Source organism: Athene noctua, chromosome 9 (genome assembly GCF_965140245.1).
Source record: "Athene noctua chromosome 9, bAthNoc1.hap1.1, whole genome shotgun sequence".
Classification (NCBI taxonomy): Eukaryota; Metazoa; Chordata; class Aves; order Strigiformes; family Strigidae; genus Athene; species Athene noctua.
The window spans coordinates 27260878-27276967 of NC_134045.1; the positions used below are offsets into that span (position 1 = coordinate 27260878).

Below are 16090 nucleotides of genomic sequence, written 5' to 3' on the forward strand. Positions count from 1 at the left end.
TTACAGGAGCGTGGGACTGCTTGGAGCTGTTAAAGGTTTGCCTAAATGCCGTTCCAGATGGGAAGGTTTCCCAGCCATACTGGCAGGTTTCTTTACCGGCTTTAGGGTCGTGGGTTGTCAGGGTGTCTGCCAGTGACACAACTGTGATCGGTAACATCTACTCCGTACCAAAACATTAATAGCCCATCTGAGCACGCGTCCTGGTGGGCTTTGCAGCAGCAGCGTGTAATTCAGAACTGCTGCACCGGGGAGCCGCGGTGTTTGTCGGAGCAGCCAGCAGAAGGGTCCCTGGGTGACCTAATGCCGCCGAGCCGGGGCTCCGCAGCCAAAGCGTCGGCTCTCCCCGAGGGTGGGAAAGAGCCGCAGCGCCGGACCAGACAGCGGCTGTTTCCTAACAAGGACTGGATCGGAGCCCTGGCAGAGGAGGTTTGCATGACTTATGAATCTAACTCTTACCCTCTGCTTGGCCCTTGACACCAGTCTGGAACGCACATGTTGTTTGGGTAAATCAGGAGAGGAAAGGAGCGTTGGCAGGGCTTCCTCCCGAGGCATGTGAGCCTGCGTGGGGAGCGTTAGCTTGTTGGGCCGGGCTGTCCGAGCTGGGCCGGGCCCACTCCTGCAGCCCTGTCGCGGGCTGCCGGGGCCTCGGCGGTGGCAGTTCAGAGGAGCGAGCTCTGGGGACAGCAGCCCCAGGTGTTTCTGACACTTGGGGTGTGGGGCCGCTCGGCGCGTCCAGGAGCTGGGAGGCGGGAGGTGGATGGACCGTCAGCCGAGCCGCAGCAGCCGGCCGGAGCCCCTCGCGTCCAGGAATCGCTGCCGCGGTTCGCGCCCGGTAGCCCTGCTGTGAAGGCTGCACGTCCTGCCTGGATTCAGGAACGGCGCTCTGGACTTACAGTACCGTCGTGGACTTGTTTATACGCGTCTTTATGGTGTTTAAAATCGTAACAATTCAGGGATTCTCTCTTAACAGGCATCCCTGTGGGCTGGATGGGTGTTGTCTAGCACAAGGTCTTAGGGATGCAACTGCCTCTGTAGTAGGGACCAGGTGCCCCAGACGGAGCTGAGGCAGCTCTCGCTGGTACAAACTGCTGGGCTCCACATGAAGGAGGGGAAGAGGGCAAGAGTGGGGAGGGACAGTAAGGCCCCTTTCCCGAGGCACTAAGGTGTGGGGGGGACTGGTGGGACTGCAGAGTCCGTGCGACAGAGCGAGGCAGTTTGTCCTCGAGAGCTCTTTGGTTACTTCTGGAGTTAGGTCAACAACAGTGCACCGAAAATGCAAACCAGATGCAGATGTAGTTATTTATGCAGCGGCATAGGCTGGAAAGAGCATTTGACAAGAAACGTTGGGGTTTTAGAGCAAAGGGGTGAATTGCGCAACTGCAGAATAGTGGAATGTGTGATGTTTTGAAACAAACCAGTGTGGAAATAAATCTGAAACTTCTGTGGTGTCCAACACAAGAGGAGGGGTTCATGCAGGACCTGAAAACAAGCTCCGTGTCCTGGGAGCGTGTAACTGCCATGTCCCTTATGAACTCAGCAAGTGCTTTACTTTGTTTTGCAGAGAGAAACATGACTTAAGGTAGTTCATCTCTCCCACAGAATACTTGCAGTGCAAAGAGTCTCTCTGGAGGAATAAACGCTCTTTTCCCCAGCTGCTCACTTAAAACGCTCTGGCACTCCTCTGGATTATTCTGCTCTCAATGGCAGTGGGTTGATGATTATATAAATATTTTCGTGTGTAGTACAGTAGCTGGCTCAAAGGGATCAGCAAACTTGGAATAATAGTTCATAACAAAATGTTTTCTGAAAAGCTGCCTGAATCTTGTATTACTCTCATCAGCTAAAATTGAGCCAGTGTGAAGGACAGAGGAAAAAATGTGGATAATGTAGAAGGTTCACCTTTTCAAGGAGACCCTTTCTCTGAGTTTTACGCCAAGTGCTTGAGCCCTACAGCTTTCAGCCCTGTTTTGTTCAGCGTTTCCTTTGCTTCCTGCTGCTTGAAAAGCTGTTTATGCTAATGACCCTGGGAAGATCTGAGGAACTGGCTGTGCCTATGCATGTGAGCCTGTGTGTAAGAGCGTGCTTGCATTTTCTGTCCTGCTAATGAGCGTGCGCAGTGCAGCGCTTGTTTGTGTTGTCAGCGTGCCAGTTCTGGAGCACAGTCGGCTGCCAAAGGCAAGCCCTCCATGTGGCTGGCTTCCTGCTGGGAGAAGACCGTCCTGTCCTTTTGAGGTGCCTGATGGATCTTTCCTTTCTGTAGACCACTGTGTGCTAACTCATCCTCTTCTGGGACCTTGTGCCCTTCAAGACCCATTGGCTAGAATCCCTCAAAGGAAAACGCACAGTGCTCACAGAGGCACATGAATTCGCCGGAAGGGTTGTGGAGCATTGGAACAGGGAAGGGGTTGAGTCACCATCACTGGAGGTATTTAAAAAACATATAGACGTGGCACTTAGGGACATGGTTTAGTGGTGGACCCAGCAGTGCTGGGTTAATGATTGGACTCAATGATCTTAAGGGTCTTTCCAACCTAAGTAATTCTGTGACTCTATGCCAGGATCGCAAACTTGGAGTTTGCATGAGGACTTGCAGCCCCAAGACTCTTTTCAAGAGGTGTTGGAACGCAGGGGTCAGTGTCGGTTGGATCCTTCTTCCACCAGCAGCCTGGTCTGGCCAAGGTCTGGTGCAGTTGCGATGGACATGACCGTGTGTCCAAACAGAAACAACAATCTGGCCCTGAGTGGTGTCTGCAGAGAAACTCCAGAAGTCAAAACTGAGCTTAGACTTTTGGTTAGTAAAGCTAACTTACTGCAGAAGAGGAAGAAGGCTAGATGTGGAGCTTGTTCAGGATTTGGCAAGACTGGTACCTTGTTATGAATACTCAGCAAACCACATTTGTTGGTGAGGTAACTGTATTGCTATCAGGTGTGTGCCAAAACATAACTTGGGTTTGCTCGGGAAGGTGCTGCAAGATGTGACTTGTTATGTGAAAGAGGACAATTAGTTTATAATTTCTTCTTTTAAAATGTTGAACTTGGCAAATAAATATCAGTATTTTTAGGTTTGGGGTTTTTTTGGTAGGAATTGCATCAGAGGAATCCCAAGGCACTGACATCGTAAAAAGTTGATGGAAACCCCCAACTAGAACTCATTCTTCAAACCATGCATCTGCACTCACTATTATGCTTAGATTTGGGCTCATAAGTACCCTTTTATCCTAATATTTCAAATCCTGTTGTAGAATCCTCAACACTTCCCTTAGGCTGGCAGGTATTCTTACTACTTCCTGGCACCTTAATGAATGGGAGAGAGCTGGAACCTGTATCTTCTGTTTAAGTTAAAAGGTAAAAGCATTTAATGAAACTGGGAGTTGAAGCTATCTCTGTATTGCTACCAAGCTTGAATATCCAGCCCTTGTTGCTTAGGAAATTTTAAAAGATCTTTCTATTCTAGGAAGTGACTTTCCACATATTTGTGTGATAACAGCTGCTGTATAAATCTCGTAAAGTGACAACATGCTCATGCAACCTTATTTCACCCTCTTATGTGACCATCCTGCTTACTAAGTGAGGCAGTGTGTGATCATGTAATTAAAGACAGTATCATAATGCATATGCATAAAGGAGCAAAATTAAAGTTGCTTTGGCAACATACATTCTGTTCCTTAATTTTTGAATTCTTGATCCTAGGTAATGATTTTTATCGGGTCTTTCCGTAAGCGATTTCCTAAGTGTTACAAGAGTGCTTGTGCGCCAGGTGCGGGGAAGCAGCACAGAAGCTTTGATGCTCCGGGTTCGTTGTGTCCCCGCTCCAGACGGACGCAGTAATTGCCTCGCTTCCCCCCTCCCGGACTTCCTGCTCTCGGGAGCTTTGGACCTACCTGGGCCTGGGGATCATGAAGTTTACTCGGCTACTCGGTCACCTCTGGTTCACCCATCCCTAGTTTTTCGGCTGGGCCAAGCGTCATCGAGCGCTGTCCCTGGGACAGGGGCTTCTTGACTGGCAGGAACACGAGCACTTGCCAGGCCCTGTCCTGAGGGCGCTGCAGAGGCCGAGCTGAGCGTCCGAGGGAGCCCACCTTAGTCCTTGTGCCGTGTGCCCCTGCCTCTGGCCCTTCCCGCCTCCCCTGCGGAGCCAGCGGCGGGCGGGTGCTCAGCCAGCGTTTATGGTGCTGATTTATAGAGCACCCGTTGGCACAACAGGTAGGTGCGTGTTGACAAAGTTGAGAGGCCGTTGCGCAGTTTTCTCCGGCGGGAACCGCTCGGGTTCGGCTGCTGACAGAGCGCTCGCGGGAGCCGCGTCCTGTGCGGAGCCACGGCAAAAGCCAAAGGGGCGGCTGGCGCGGGAGCCTGCGCCGCGTGCCGGGGTGCTTGGGGGTCAGACCCTGCTCCTCTCGGGGCTGAGCGCTGCCCCGCTGGGAGCAGACGGGGGGAGCCTCGCTGGGTATCTTCCAGGGTAATGGCCGTGGATGGAATGCATCTGCTTGTATCTTTTCCCCGTCCTCAGCGCCCTTTTTTTCATGGTGCCATGTGGGTCATTAGCTGAGGGAACAGTTTCTCACTGTCTCTTTCTCCTTTTGTTTTCCTCCTTCCTCATTGCTTCCAGTCTTGGTTTACTGCCAAACAGCCTCTTGTGAAAGGGCCGCCTAATTAACCCTGTGCTAATTAACAATTTAAAATTACACAGCACGGCTGTTCATATTTAATTCTCGGGAAGCCTGGGCAACAGCAGGAACCCCCTCCTCCCTGCCACTGCCGTCCCTGCTGCTGCCGCACGTCCCCGGGGGGAGGAAGCAGCCTGGGGCCGGGGGCCGCCCCGGAGCCCCCAGCTTGCCCGGGGAGCGGAGGGTGTTGCTTTAGCACCAGCCGCTCCTCGGCAGCAGAAGCGTCGCTGTAGGATGGCACGTCTGTCCCTGTGAGGATGGGGCCTGGAGGGTGACGGGGGGAGGCGCGGGGATGGACTCCACCGCGCTCTGGACAGAGCGTGGCCGCGGCGCGCCAGCCCTGGTTAGTGAAGCCGTCGATGGGAGCGAGGGGCACGCGCCGCGCCGTCCAGGCGCAGCTCAGCCCTGGCCCGCCGTGTCTGCCCCTCCTGCCCCGGCGGGGGGGTCCCTGCCCCGCGGGGTCCGTGTTCCTCCAGCCAGGTCCCGAATCTGCTAGGAGGGGCTGCGAGGTGCCGCGGGGAAGGCGCGGGGGCCCGGACAGGGCGGTGGGAGCCGCGGGGACACGCAGGGGTGGGACGCGAGGCCCGGGAAGGGACCGGGGAGAGCCCTTCCCCGAGGCTCGGGGCGGTGGGAGCGCAGGGAGTCTCCGGCGCTCAGGCTGTTCTCTCTGTAACTGGAGTTCATTGATTTTACGGGAAACCATGTTTACAGACAGAGTGCTGATCGACCTGACGAGTTGACTTCTGCCTCCTTAAGTAAGAACTACCTTTTCTTATTGACTGGCTGATAAACAGAGCGGAGAGGGCGGGGGGCAGGAGAGCACGGGAGGTGTGGAGCGCGTGGGGGTCGGCCTGTCCTCGCAAGCTCTCCACATCCCACGCAGGTCACTCAGGGGATGGAGGAAGAAGAGGCAGGGCCCGCAAGAGCGGGCTAGTAACTACATTGTGCTCCTGCTTAGAGCCTGGTTTGCTTTAACGAGGAAGTTGCTCTTTTCAGTTTAAAGGGATGATATCTGCTGTTCCCGGGTGAATAGAAGCGATACTTTTGTGCCCCTTCCTCCCTCAGCATCGCTCTTCGGGAATAGCTCTGGTGATGAACCACATGGGCAAGAGAAGCTTGTGCTTGCGTAGGGGCTCGGCCTGTGCCCAGGGGCTCTGGCTGGCCATGTTTTGGCTGTGGGTCTCTCCACCTGCCCTAGAAGGGCTTCCCCATGTCAAGGAAAGGGAGAGGAGAGAAGATTCCTTTGGAGCAGCACCTCCTGAGCTGGTTAACTTGGAGTGAGCGGGGGGAAGGCTGTTAAAGCCACCCAAGGCAGAAAAGCCCACCAATTAATTGGTAAGCGCTTGCAGGTTTGCCTTGGCCTGGCCCGGTCGGGGGAAGAGATTGGCTTTCTTGTCAATAAACAAGTCCCCAGTGCAGCATCAAAGCCGCAGTCCTTTATCAATCGCGGCCTCCTCTTCCCGCATGTTCCTGTAACTTACCAAGCATTTATTACATTGATTTTACAATCAGGCTGTTAACCCTCCCGCCCCATCAGCCCTGCTAACCCTTTTGGCCCAACTGTCAGTCAGGCATCGTCCTGCCAGTCAAGAGTTCCTGGTAACGAAGGTGCTGGGATCCGTGTTGAATCTACTCTAGGCGTGTTTCCTGGAGAGCTGTGCTGGCCAGCTGGAGGCTTTTTGTCTCGGAGCGTTTGTGGGGTGCGGTTGTTCCACATTGGATTCTGGAGTCTGCATAGATATTCCCAAAACTTTTCTTGGCAGAAGTATGAGGCTTACGGAGTTTTTTATTTTACTCATTTTTTTCACCCGACACGAATTTGTTCTGGTTTAATTTGGATTGCAGTTGTCAGTGCAAAAGGTAGCAGTGAGAGGGAGAGAGTATGTCATGTTGTGGGAAGGTGAATATGGAGCCTAAACACAGAAGGATCTGGGACCAGTTTAAAGAAAACATGTAGCTAAGGACAAATGTTCAGTGGGAGAGAGCTGGTGCACGTAAGAGCTGCTACACTGCAGTGCTGAAGTGTCGTTTTAGCTAAGGTAAGCAAACCCGGCTGATTAAAACTGAGCCTTTTGGCAACAGAATTATGGTACTCTCCTTTCTTATTCCACTCAGTGCACCAGGTTATTTTTATTGCAGATCAAATCGCTATTCATTCCCAGTGCAACCACAAAGACAGCTGTGTACGGCACAGAATCCAGGGGAGGAGGGGGCTGGAGATGCTGTGGGGTGACGCTGTGTGTGAATGCTCCGGGTCATCGCACCGCTCTGCCTCTGCGTCCCTCCGCAGGCAGCTTCGCCATACCTGCCCTGGGACATGTTACTTTCTCCCTCCACAGCTGGGAGTAAAATAGGGTAAACCCCTGCCCAGATGCCCTCAGGCAGGCATGCCCAGGACCCCAGCCTGGTGGTCAGGGTGAGAGCTTTGGCTTGTGGTCGTCCTGTTCCACTTCTGCTTCCCGCGGCCCCGGAGCGTCTGTGTGCAGGGGAGCTGCTGGCGCAGGGGCAAGGACAGGCAGAGGCACGTGCCCCTGCTCCCTGGGGCTGCTGGAGTGCGTCCCGGTGCTTGTGGGGGGAGCTGCTGCTTTCCTTCGCAAGGGAGAGGGCATCAGAAGCTGTGAAAATAACTATGAGGCAAAAGCATTTAGGGGTTGTATTTGCAAAGAGAGTGCAGGACTGACCCCCAAAAAGAGCGGCAGTATTTGGAGAACAGGGGAGATAAATCCTCTTCTCCTCTGGGGGGATCACATCTATTATAACACCCTATTATTAATGTTAATCTATAATATCACAGAAATGATAAATTTCCATTGTTGTGGGTGAAGAGGGGCTCGGAAAACGTGAAGGCGTATAAATGTACGCGCGTCTGACGTGCATGTGAGTGCCTTCATACACATAGTTACGTAGGAGACGGTATAAAGGGGAAACGGGAACATGTGAAGGCAAATCAGAAAATGTACGGATGGCTTCATCTAGTAAAGGAGAATAAACTGGTAGGTAATGAAGCCGGGGGAAAAAAAAAAGTTGAATGTTGCTCCGTTTTCTTGCGCTTGAACCAATTCCGCTAATTCCTTCGGTGCTGCTGTGGCACGTCACCTGCTTTGCAGCTGATCGGATCTTCCCTGGAAGATTTTCCGTTCTCTTGGGCCCTTTTCTTGTCTTTGCCCATTGTGTGTCTGCAGCAGCGAGTGCCCAGGCGTGGCACGGGGGGGATGTGTGGGGGAGAGGGCTCTTGGCTCTAACCGGCACCACAGGGGTCTGCGCGTGCCGCGGCCTCGGGCCGAGCCAGGCTGGAAACGCTTTCAAACCATGATTTTAATATTTAGCGTTTAGATAGCGGCATAGGTTGCCAAAACTCTAATAGTATCTGCTGGAGGAGACCAAGGGCGGCAGCAGGCTGCCGATGGGACTGGAGGCTTCGCAGGGAGAGTCCTTAGACCCGCGCGGTGTCGGCTGGTGGGTGCCCGGGTCTGAGGGACGGGGCTGCAGGGTCCTGGGGCGCCGCCCGCTCCAGCCACAGCGTCCCGCGTGCTGAAGCAGCAACTGCCCGGAGGGTGCTCAGGTAAGGGCAGCTTTGGGGAGGCTGTAGTAAATGAGAGAGATTTAAAGAAAGGCTTAAAAGAATTTGTATAACTTTAAATGTATTATTTAGAGTAAAGCCCACGGAGTCGGTTTAAGAATAACAGCATATTGTTAAATCAAACCCTCCCCTGCCCCCCAAACCCTTATACTGAGTATCAGCAAAAACTCTCCCCGGGTGTGTATTCAGTTTTGGAATAGTCTGATGAGCAAAGTGGCACTTATGCTTAGTTGGTAGAAGATGAAATACTGTGGAAAAATTCCTGTGTGCCATCGATGACGATGGATCTAGAGCAGGAGTCTTTTGTTGTCTCTTGCTTCACAGCTTGTAGGAATGTGGTGAAGGTGGCCTCTGCTTGTGCAGTTTTTCCTCATTTGTTTTCTACAGATGCTTTGTATCTGTATACCCGAGCAAATGTGTGGCCCACAAGTTAAAAATCCCTTTTACAGATGAGGTAATAGCGCTTTAATTTCTGCTGGTGTTTCCTCCCATGCGGCTTGCGCAGGAGCTCTCTATAGGAAGCAGACTATAGACATGCTTCTTTGCAGACAGGATTCTTGGTAGGGTTGCAGCTGAACTGGCAATCTCCTGCCGCTCTCGGGGCTGCATTACCGTGCTCCAGCTCCCAACGGCAGCACCACCTGATCTCGTAGGTCTGGAAGGGCGCGTCCTGCCAAAGGGGCTCTGCTGGGGCCGCGGCGCACGAGGCGTCTCGGCAGGATGCAGCAGACGGAGCGGAGGTGGCCGGGGCCCGCGCTGTCGGCTGCGCTCAGCAGCCCGTGCTCAGTGGGAGCTCTCCGGGTCTCGTCATGTTTGGTGGAATAGAAATAGCGGGAAGGGTGTCCCTCCTCCTCCTCCTGCAGGACCTGCGCCGGCCAGTCCCTCTGGGGCGGGAGGAAGCTGTCTGTGCGCGGAGGCTCCGTCCTGCAGGGTCTCTGGGAGCTTCCTGGAGCGTGGTGGGCTGACCACTTCCCGATCCCCAGGATGGACCCTTGTCAGATCTGGAATTTCCTGTTTGGTTTCTCTCCTGACGTCTCTCCCTTTAAACTCTGTCCAGAACACAGCAATTAAATCTCCTGTGCATACCGAGCGCTGTTACTCCGAAGGCTCTGTCGGTTGTTCTGGGTCGCGTGCTCTGCCACGGAGGTGCACGTGTGGCAGCTCCGGTCCTGCGCTCCCCAAACCGCTGACAGAAGGGAATCGCCCGAGAATACCAGCATCTGGCTTAGGGAGCTGCAGAGTACAGTTTTTATGAAGTTTTAGAGCTCCAGCAGTGTTTCATCGTAGTGTCTTAGCTCTGTTTCTGTCAAAAGCTTTTCTGTTACATTTTTGTTTATTTTCTGAAAATCCTAAGGCTTTGAGGGCGGCAGTGGAGGTCTTACAATCTTCCTGCCCCACTTCAGAGAAGGTGTTGGGGGAGGTTTTTACCACCTTCCAGGTCCCTTCGGTTTGCCTCCTGGGTTCCTGCTGCCATCGCCTTCCTGTTGCTGGTTTCCAGTGGTGCATTTCCCGAGGCCAGGCCGCCCGCTCCTGGAGCCCGTCTCGGGGCACTGGCTCTTGCAGCCTCCGGTTTGGTCCCAGCGAGTGGGGTTGGGGGGTCTCGGTGGTGGTGGGTCTTTACGGGAACCGTCTCTCCGCCCTGACTCACTGGCCTTTCTCCTTCTCTCCGCCTGCAGGTCCGAGCCGTACCGGGTGCAATGAGCGCTCCGTGCCGGCCCTGCCATGGAAGGCTGTGACTCACCCGTCATCCCCGGGAAGGACAATGGGTGCGGCATCCCTCAGCACCAGCAATGGACTGATCTCAACAGCGCCCACCTCCCCGACACGGCCGGCAGCATGGAGCAGCCCGCGGCCGAGAGCCGCGGCCCCCTGGACAGCCTGAGGGTCCCTTTCCCCGAGCGCGTCCCCGAGAGCAGCGCCGCGGCCGGCCCCGGCGCCGAGCCCGCCGGCAAGGAGGTGAGCTGCGGCCAGTGCGCCGCCTCCTTCGCCGGCCTGCAGAGCTACATGGAGCATCGCTGCGCCGGCGCCCGCCCGCCCCCGCCACTGCGGGGGGAGAGCGGGAGCGAGAGCAGCGAGGACGGGGAGGAGGAGAGCGACGTGGAGAACCTGGCCGGCGAGATCGTCTACCAGCCGGACGGCTCAGCCTACATCGTGGAGAGCCTCAGCCAGCTGGTGCAGAGCGGGGGCGCCTGCGGCAGCGGGGCTCTCCCCTCGCTGCTCCCGAACTCTCTGCCCAAGCAGGGAGAGCCCTCCGCCACCGCTCCCGTCTACCCACAGATCATCAACACCTTCCACATAGCCTCATCCTTCGGGAAGTGGTTTGAGGGCTCAGACCAGGCCTTCCCGAATACCTCAGCCCTGGCGGGCATCAGCCCCGTCCTGCACAGCTTCCGCGTCTTCGATGTGCGACACAAAAGCAACAAGGATTACCTGAACAGCGACGGTTCTGCCAAAAGCTCCTGCGTATCCAAAGATGTTCCCAACAATGTGGACCTGTCCAAATTCGATGGCTTTGTGCTCTACGGGAAGAGGAAGCCCATCCTGATGTGTTTCTTGTGCAAGCTCTCCTTTGGGTATGTCCGCTCGTTCGTGACCCACGCGGTGCACGACCACCGAATGACTCTGAGTGAGGAGGAGCGGAAAATTCTTAGCAATAAGAACATCTCCGCTATCATCCAAGGGATAGGCAAAGACAAGGAACCCCTTGTCAGCTTTCTGGAACCAAAAAACAAAACCTTTCAGCACCCTCTCGTTTCCACAGCTAACCTCATAGGCCCTGGACACAGTTTTTATGGTAAATTCAGTGGCATTTGCATGGAAGGCGAGCAGGCCCTCCAGGCCGGGGCGGCCAGTGGAGCGGAGCCGCCACCAGCAAGTGTCCTGGCCCCTGGCGCGCTCCTCAACCTGGGCGGGCTGACCAGCTCGGCTCTGAAGACTCCCATTACCTCAGTCCCCCTGGGCCCGCTGGCTTCCAGCCCCACCAAATCCTTGGAGGGGAAGGACCCTGGGGTGGCAGAGGGGGAGAAGCAAGAGGGGGGCGACCAGGACAGCCTCTCGGAAAAGGCGGAGCCGGTCGAGGAGGTGGAGGAGGAGGAGGAGGAGGACGTTGAGGAGGAGGAGGAGGAAGAGGAGGAGGAGGAAGAGGAAGAAGACGAGGATGATGAGGGTTGCAAAGGACTGTTTCCAAGTGAATTGGAGGATGAACTGGAGGACCGGCCCCAGGAAGACGCTGGGGCTGTGGCAGGCGGCGGCAGCAGCAGCAAAAAGGACCTTGCTCTCTCAAACCAAAGCATTTCTAACTCTCCCTTAATGCCTAACGTGCTCCAGACCCTGTCGCGGGGCACAGCTTCTACTAGTTCTAATTCTGCTTCTTCCTTTGTCTTTGATGGTGCAAACAGGAGGAATCACTTAAGCTTTAACAATGAGGGCGGCGGAGCCAGCGTGGCAGAGGGCAGCAGGAGGCTGGACTTTATCGATGAAAGTGCCAATAAAGACAATGCCACAGCACCAGAACCAAATGAGAGCGCGGAGGGCGAGGACGGGAGCTACATCTCCCATCACCAGCATGCTGGCCCCCTCTGTGAACTTGGGGGTGGGGAGTGCCCCTCGGGGAGCGGCGTGGAGTGCCCAAAGTGCGACACGGTCCTGGGCTCCTCGCGGTCGCTGGGTGGCCACATGACTATGATGCATTCTCGCAACTCGTGTAAGACACTCAAGTGTCCCAAGTGCAATTGGCACTACAAGTACCAGCAGACGCTTGAGGCGCACATGAAGGAGAAACATCCCGAGCCGGGGGGCTCCTGCGTCTACTGCAAAAGTGGACAGCCACACCCGCGGCTGGCACGGGGTGAGAGCTACACCTGTGGTTACAAGCCCTTCCGCTGCGAGGTCTGTAACTACTCCACTACTACCAAAGGCAACCTCAGTATTCATATGCAGTCCGACAAGCATCTCAACAACATGCAAAACCTGCAGAACGGAGGGGGAGAGCAAGTCTTCAGCCACACCGCCGGGGCGGCCGCGGCGGCGGCGGCAGCTGCGGCGGCCGCGGCCGCCAACATTGGTAGCACCTGTGGGGCCCCCTCCCCCACCAAACCAAAAACCAAACCCACGTGGCGGTGCGAGGTGTGCGACTACGAGACCAACGTGGCTAGGAACCTTCGGATTCACATGACCAGTGAGAAGCACATGCACAACATGATGCTGCTTCAGCAGAATATGTCCCAAATCCAACACAACCGGCACCTGGGCCTGGGCAGCCTGCCGTCCCCCGCCGAGGCCGAGCTCTACCAGTACTACCTGGCGCAGAACATGAACCTTCCCAACCTGAAGATGGACAGCGCTTCCTCGGACGCGCAGTTCATGATGGGCGGCTTCCAGCTCGATCCCACCAACCCCATGGCCACGATGGCTCCATCTCTAGGTGAGGCTGAAGGGCTTTGCACCGCATCCACGTGCGAGGGAGGGGTTGCGTTTGCGTTGCCACAGAACTCTCATGCGCGGGCTGGGCGCCACGTGCCCCATCCCGCCCTTCTGCCTGTGCAGCTGCACTGCGGTGAGTTCCCTTTGTGTGGTGGTGGAGGATGGAGGCTGCGCAGTGCTGACCTCTCCTGCATCCTCCCAGACCAGTTTTTCTCATCCTGGGAAAATACATTACTTTTCTGGTACGCCTTCTAAGAGTTTTAGTGGGGAGCTAATAAAGCAGCAGATACGGGTTATTGCTGGCGTGCATTGCATGTTCCTCCTCGTTGCAGAAATCACCCATACTCCGGTGTTTCCAGAGGTTTTTTCCGTGGTTTGGTAAGGAGTGAGTAGGTGGGCGGGGGGCTCTGTGAGAGGGTCCAGTCAGCTGCTGGCGCCCTCCAAGGCAGGTGTTGGGCGGGTTTGTTACCGCTGTGTTGCCCTGAGGAGCAGAGGTCAGGTTCTGCGAGTCGTGATGAAGCTGGTGCAGGGGATGGTGTTCCTCTGAGGAAACTGTTCCTCTGGTGCCAGCTTGAGATACAAGATTTGAGGCTTGACCAGATAGGAATTATTAAACTGGAGGGGAATGGCTAGAGAGGGAAGATTATTTCTCTCACCGGATGACAACAACACTTAAAAATGAGCTACCAAATGCACTTTTCCTGACAGTGAGCATTTGTCATATTCACATTGGAACTGTGCTTGGCACTGGGGGGGGGGGGGGGGTGTACACCCTCTCCCCACGCAATTTAGCCCAAGAATTGGAGTTACCTTGGGGGTGGGGGTCAGGTCCTGTTAGGTTCCCTGCCGTGTGCTTCCGTGGCCCCAGGCCAGGCACAGCCGCCGGCATCGTGCGCGTTGGAGCTGGGGCAGAAGGGACCCCCCGTGCCGGGCGGGCCAGGCGCTCGCTGGAATTGCTCTGTGCTCCACGTTGGTTTGCTGCTGCTGAGCATTTTTCACAGTACCTTGAGAAAGTGTGTGAAAAGAAATCTGCCACCTGCTTTCCTCAGAACTAATTTCTCAGTGCTGCACTCTGCCCTCCCTCACCTTGTCCATCCATCGATGCTGTTACTGCTGATGCACTCCGTTCCTGGTTCGTTGCTCTCATGCATGTTCTCCTTTCCTTCAGCTATTCATAGTGCAGTTTATTATTAGTCCAGAAGGACATGAAAGTCATATGAGAGAACAACACCACAAGATGCTAAAAAAATGAAAAAGAAAATGGAGGAACTCAAGTGTCTATAAATTAATTATCTTCCCCCCCTCCCCCGGTCTCCCAGCTTGCATCTTTGGGAGGTCAAGGTCACAACTTTTCTAGTGTATTTTCAATAGCTCAAGGTTGCTGACAGACGTAAGACAGTTGTCTGTGGTACAGCTTGTAGTGCGTGGAGCTGGTGTGTCTGTGGTGAGTGTCTCGGTCGGCGCGTGCCCTTTTGCAGCTCGTGCCCCTCCTTGCTGGAGCGCAGGGCAGCTGCAGTGAGAAGTTGGGAGTATTTTAACTGAAGCCTCCTAAAGTGTGTGACAAGGCCCTGAATGTGTGTGAGCTTGCCTGGAGAGTGATTTGTGAATTGTGCACTTGATGGTTGCAAATCTCAAGCTGAGGATTACGGAGGGAGGCCCTTCCCATGTCAATAAGCACTTGACACGAGCTCAGCTCGTTAGACTCATGTACACACACTGTGAACTTTGCTGGAAGTGAAGCAGATTTTTCCCATTTTTATACTTCAGTCCAAAACTGGATTTGAGTAGAATATTACTAATTCAGAAGAGTTTGCTTTTTGGTTTTTACTGCATGCTGTGTTCAGCAGAGACTGGTTTAAGGAGAGGATTTAAGCATATATCCGAAGAAGGGTGCTTAGAATAATCACCACGATAGGGAGATACGGACCACCGAAGGCAAGTGATGGGCTCCCTGCTCGGCACCTCTTTAGGGAGCAGGTGAGCAGGAGTAGCTGTACGGAGGGGGTCACTCTGCCGTGGCAGTCCCGGAGGGAGTGGATCAAGAAAAAAGATCAACTGCTTTGATGGGGAGACAGGTTCCTGGCAGTGCATGCAGGTGGGACTTGGCCCCTCCAACCAGTTCTTTGTGGAAGCATGAGGTCTCCTTGCTGAAAATGAGGTGCTGTTCCTCTAACAAACTCAGCATTCGGGTTGTCTCGTAGGCTGTAGTTCATCCTGCTCAGGACTGCAGTGACCATCGTGGTATTGCATTTCTGCAGGGAAGACAGTGGCACGTACGCTGCCCAGAGCTGAGGTCTGCACTAACAGTGGTTATGTGCTTTCACAAAGGTCAGTACGGCTCTGCCTGAACTTTGAGTGTCCTCCCAGTGTTGGCTGCTGCTCAGCAAATGGATTGAAACGTAAGAAACTGGAAGTTAAGGAAATAAAGTCTTTCTTTTTGATTGACTCAGTAGCTGTTGACATGAGAGTTCCTTTAATAAGATTGTTAAGCTGCGTTCTGACGTAAGATCAAGGTAAAATACAAAAAAGCTGCAGGAGGAGCTTAAATGTCTTAAAAATGGAAAAGGAGAGCGAGGTGGAGCAAAGGTCCTTGGAAGAGGTTGGTTGGTCTCTGTGCTTTCACATAAAAACTTAATGTTAGAAAAGGAAAGTGTCTCTGTCCGCATCTTCAGAGTGTTCTGGTGTAAATAAGAGCTTGGTGCATTCATTTACTGCAGGTGAGTAGAGTTCAGCTCTTGGTTGGAGGAGTAGATCTGACACTTAAAGACAGTAAGTGTCCTGCTGGCTTTCCTTGGTGTTCTTGCACTCTCATTATTCATAGTGGTTGTTTTTTCCTTGGGCATACAAAGTGTCAACACTGGTTTTAGCAGACTGTCTGCCGTGGTGAACTCTCGGACAAGAGATGAGATCTCATAGTGCAGGAGTGGCATTTTTTAGATCATTTTTTTGTACTTGCCACACTCCGCAGTTGCCCACTTCTGACGGCAGTGCAGTGACCAACTGCGATACTTCCATCACTTAGTCTTGTGGCTGTCGACTTCTTTTTAATTTGGCAGGGGCAGTGCTCGGGTACTTGCTTCTCCAGGTAGGCCAGAAAAACCAGGATAATGTTACGCTGTTCTTGAAACGTCCACGGAGACTGTCAGTGCGGTACTAAGGAATTCTCCATCCTCTCACACTTGTCGAGTTTTGCTTGCTGCCTTTCATGGGCAGAGGGTTGGGTGTTTGTCCTTCGGCAGCGGGTAGCAAGGGCTGCTGCGGGCCTTTCCCAGCCTTACACACTGGCTGCAGTTTGCTGTTTTTTCTTTAGACGTGGTCCTGACCAGCAGCGCGGAGGAACAGCGCAGGGGCAGCCGTGCTTGGCTTTTGCTGTGTGTTTGGTGGGTGCAAGAGTTGCACGGAGAGCAGCGTGTGCTCTGCTCCG

General features: G+C 54.3%; 1 protein-coding gene across 2 annotated transcripts in view; it reads left to right on the forward strand.

The window, feature by feature from the left end:
• ZFHX3 (zinc finger homeobox 3) overlaps positions 1 to 16090 on the forward strand; it is a 182839-nt gene that overhangs the window by 62186 nt on the left and 104563 nt on the right. For both annotated transcript variants that reach the window (XM_074913751.1, XM_074913753.1), the window contains one exon: positions 9921 to 12667. In XM_074913751.1, coding sequence (XP_074769852.1) covers positions 9967 to 12667 — 2701 coding nt within the window. In that variant the 5' untranslated portion in view covers positions 9921 to 9966. The remainder of the gene's footprint in view (positions 1 to 9920; positions 12668 to 16090) is intronic.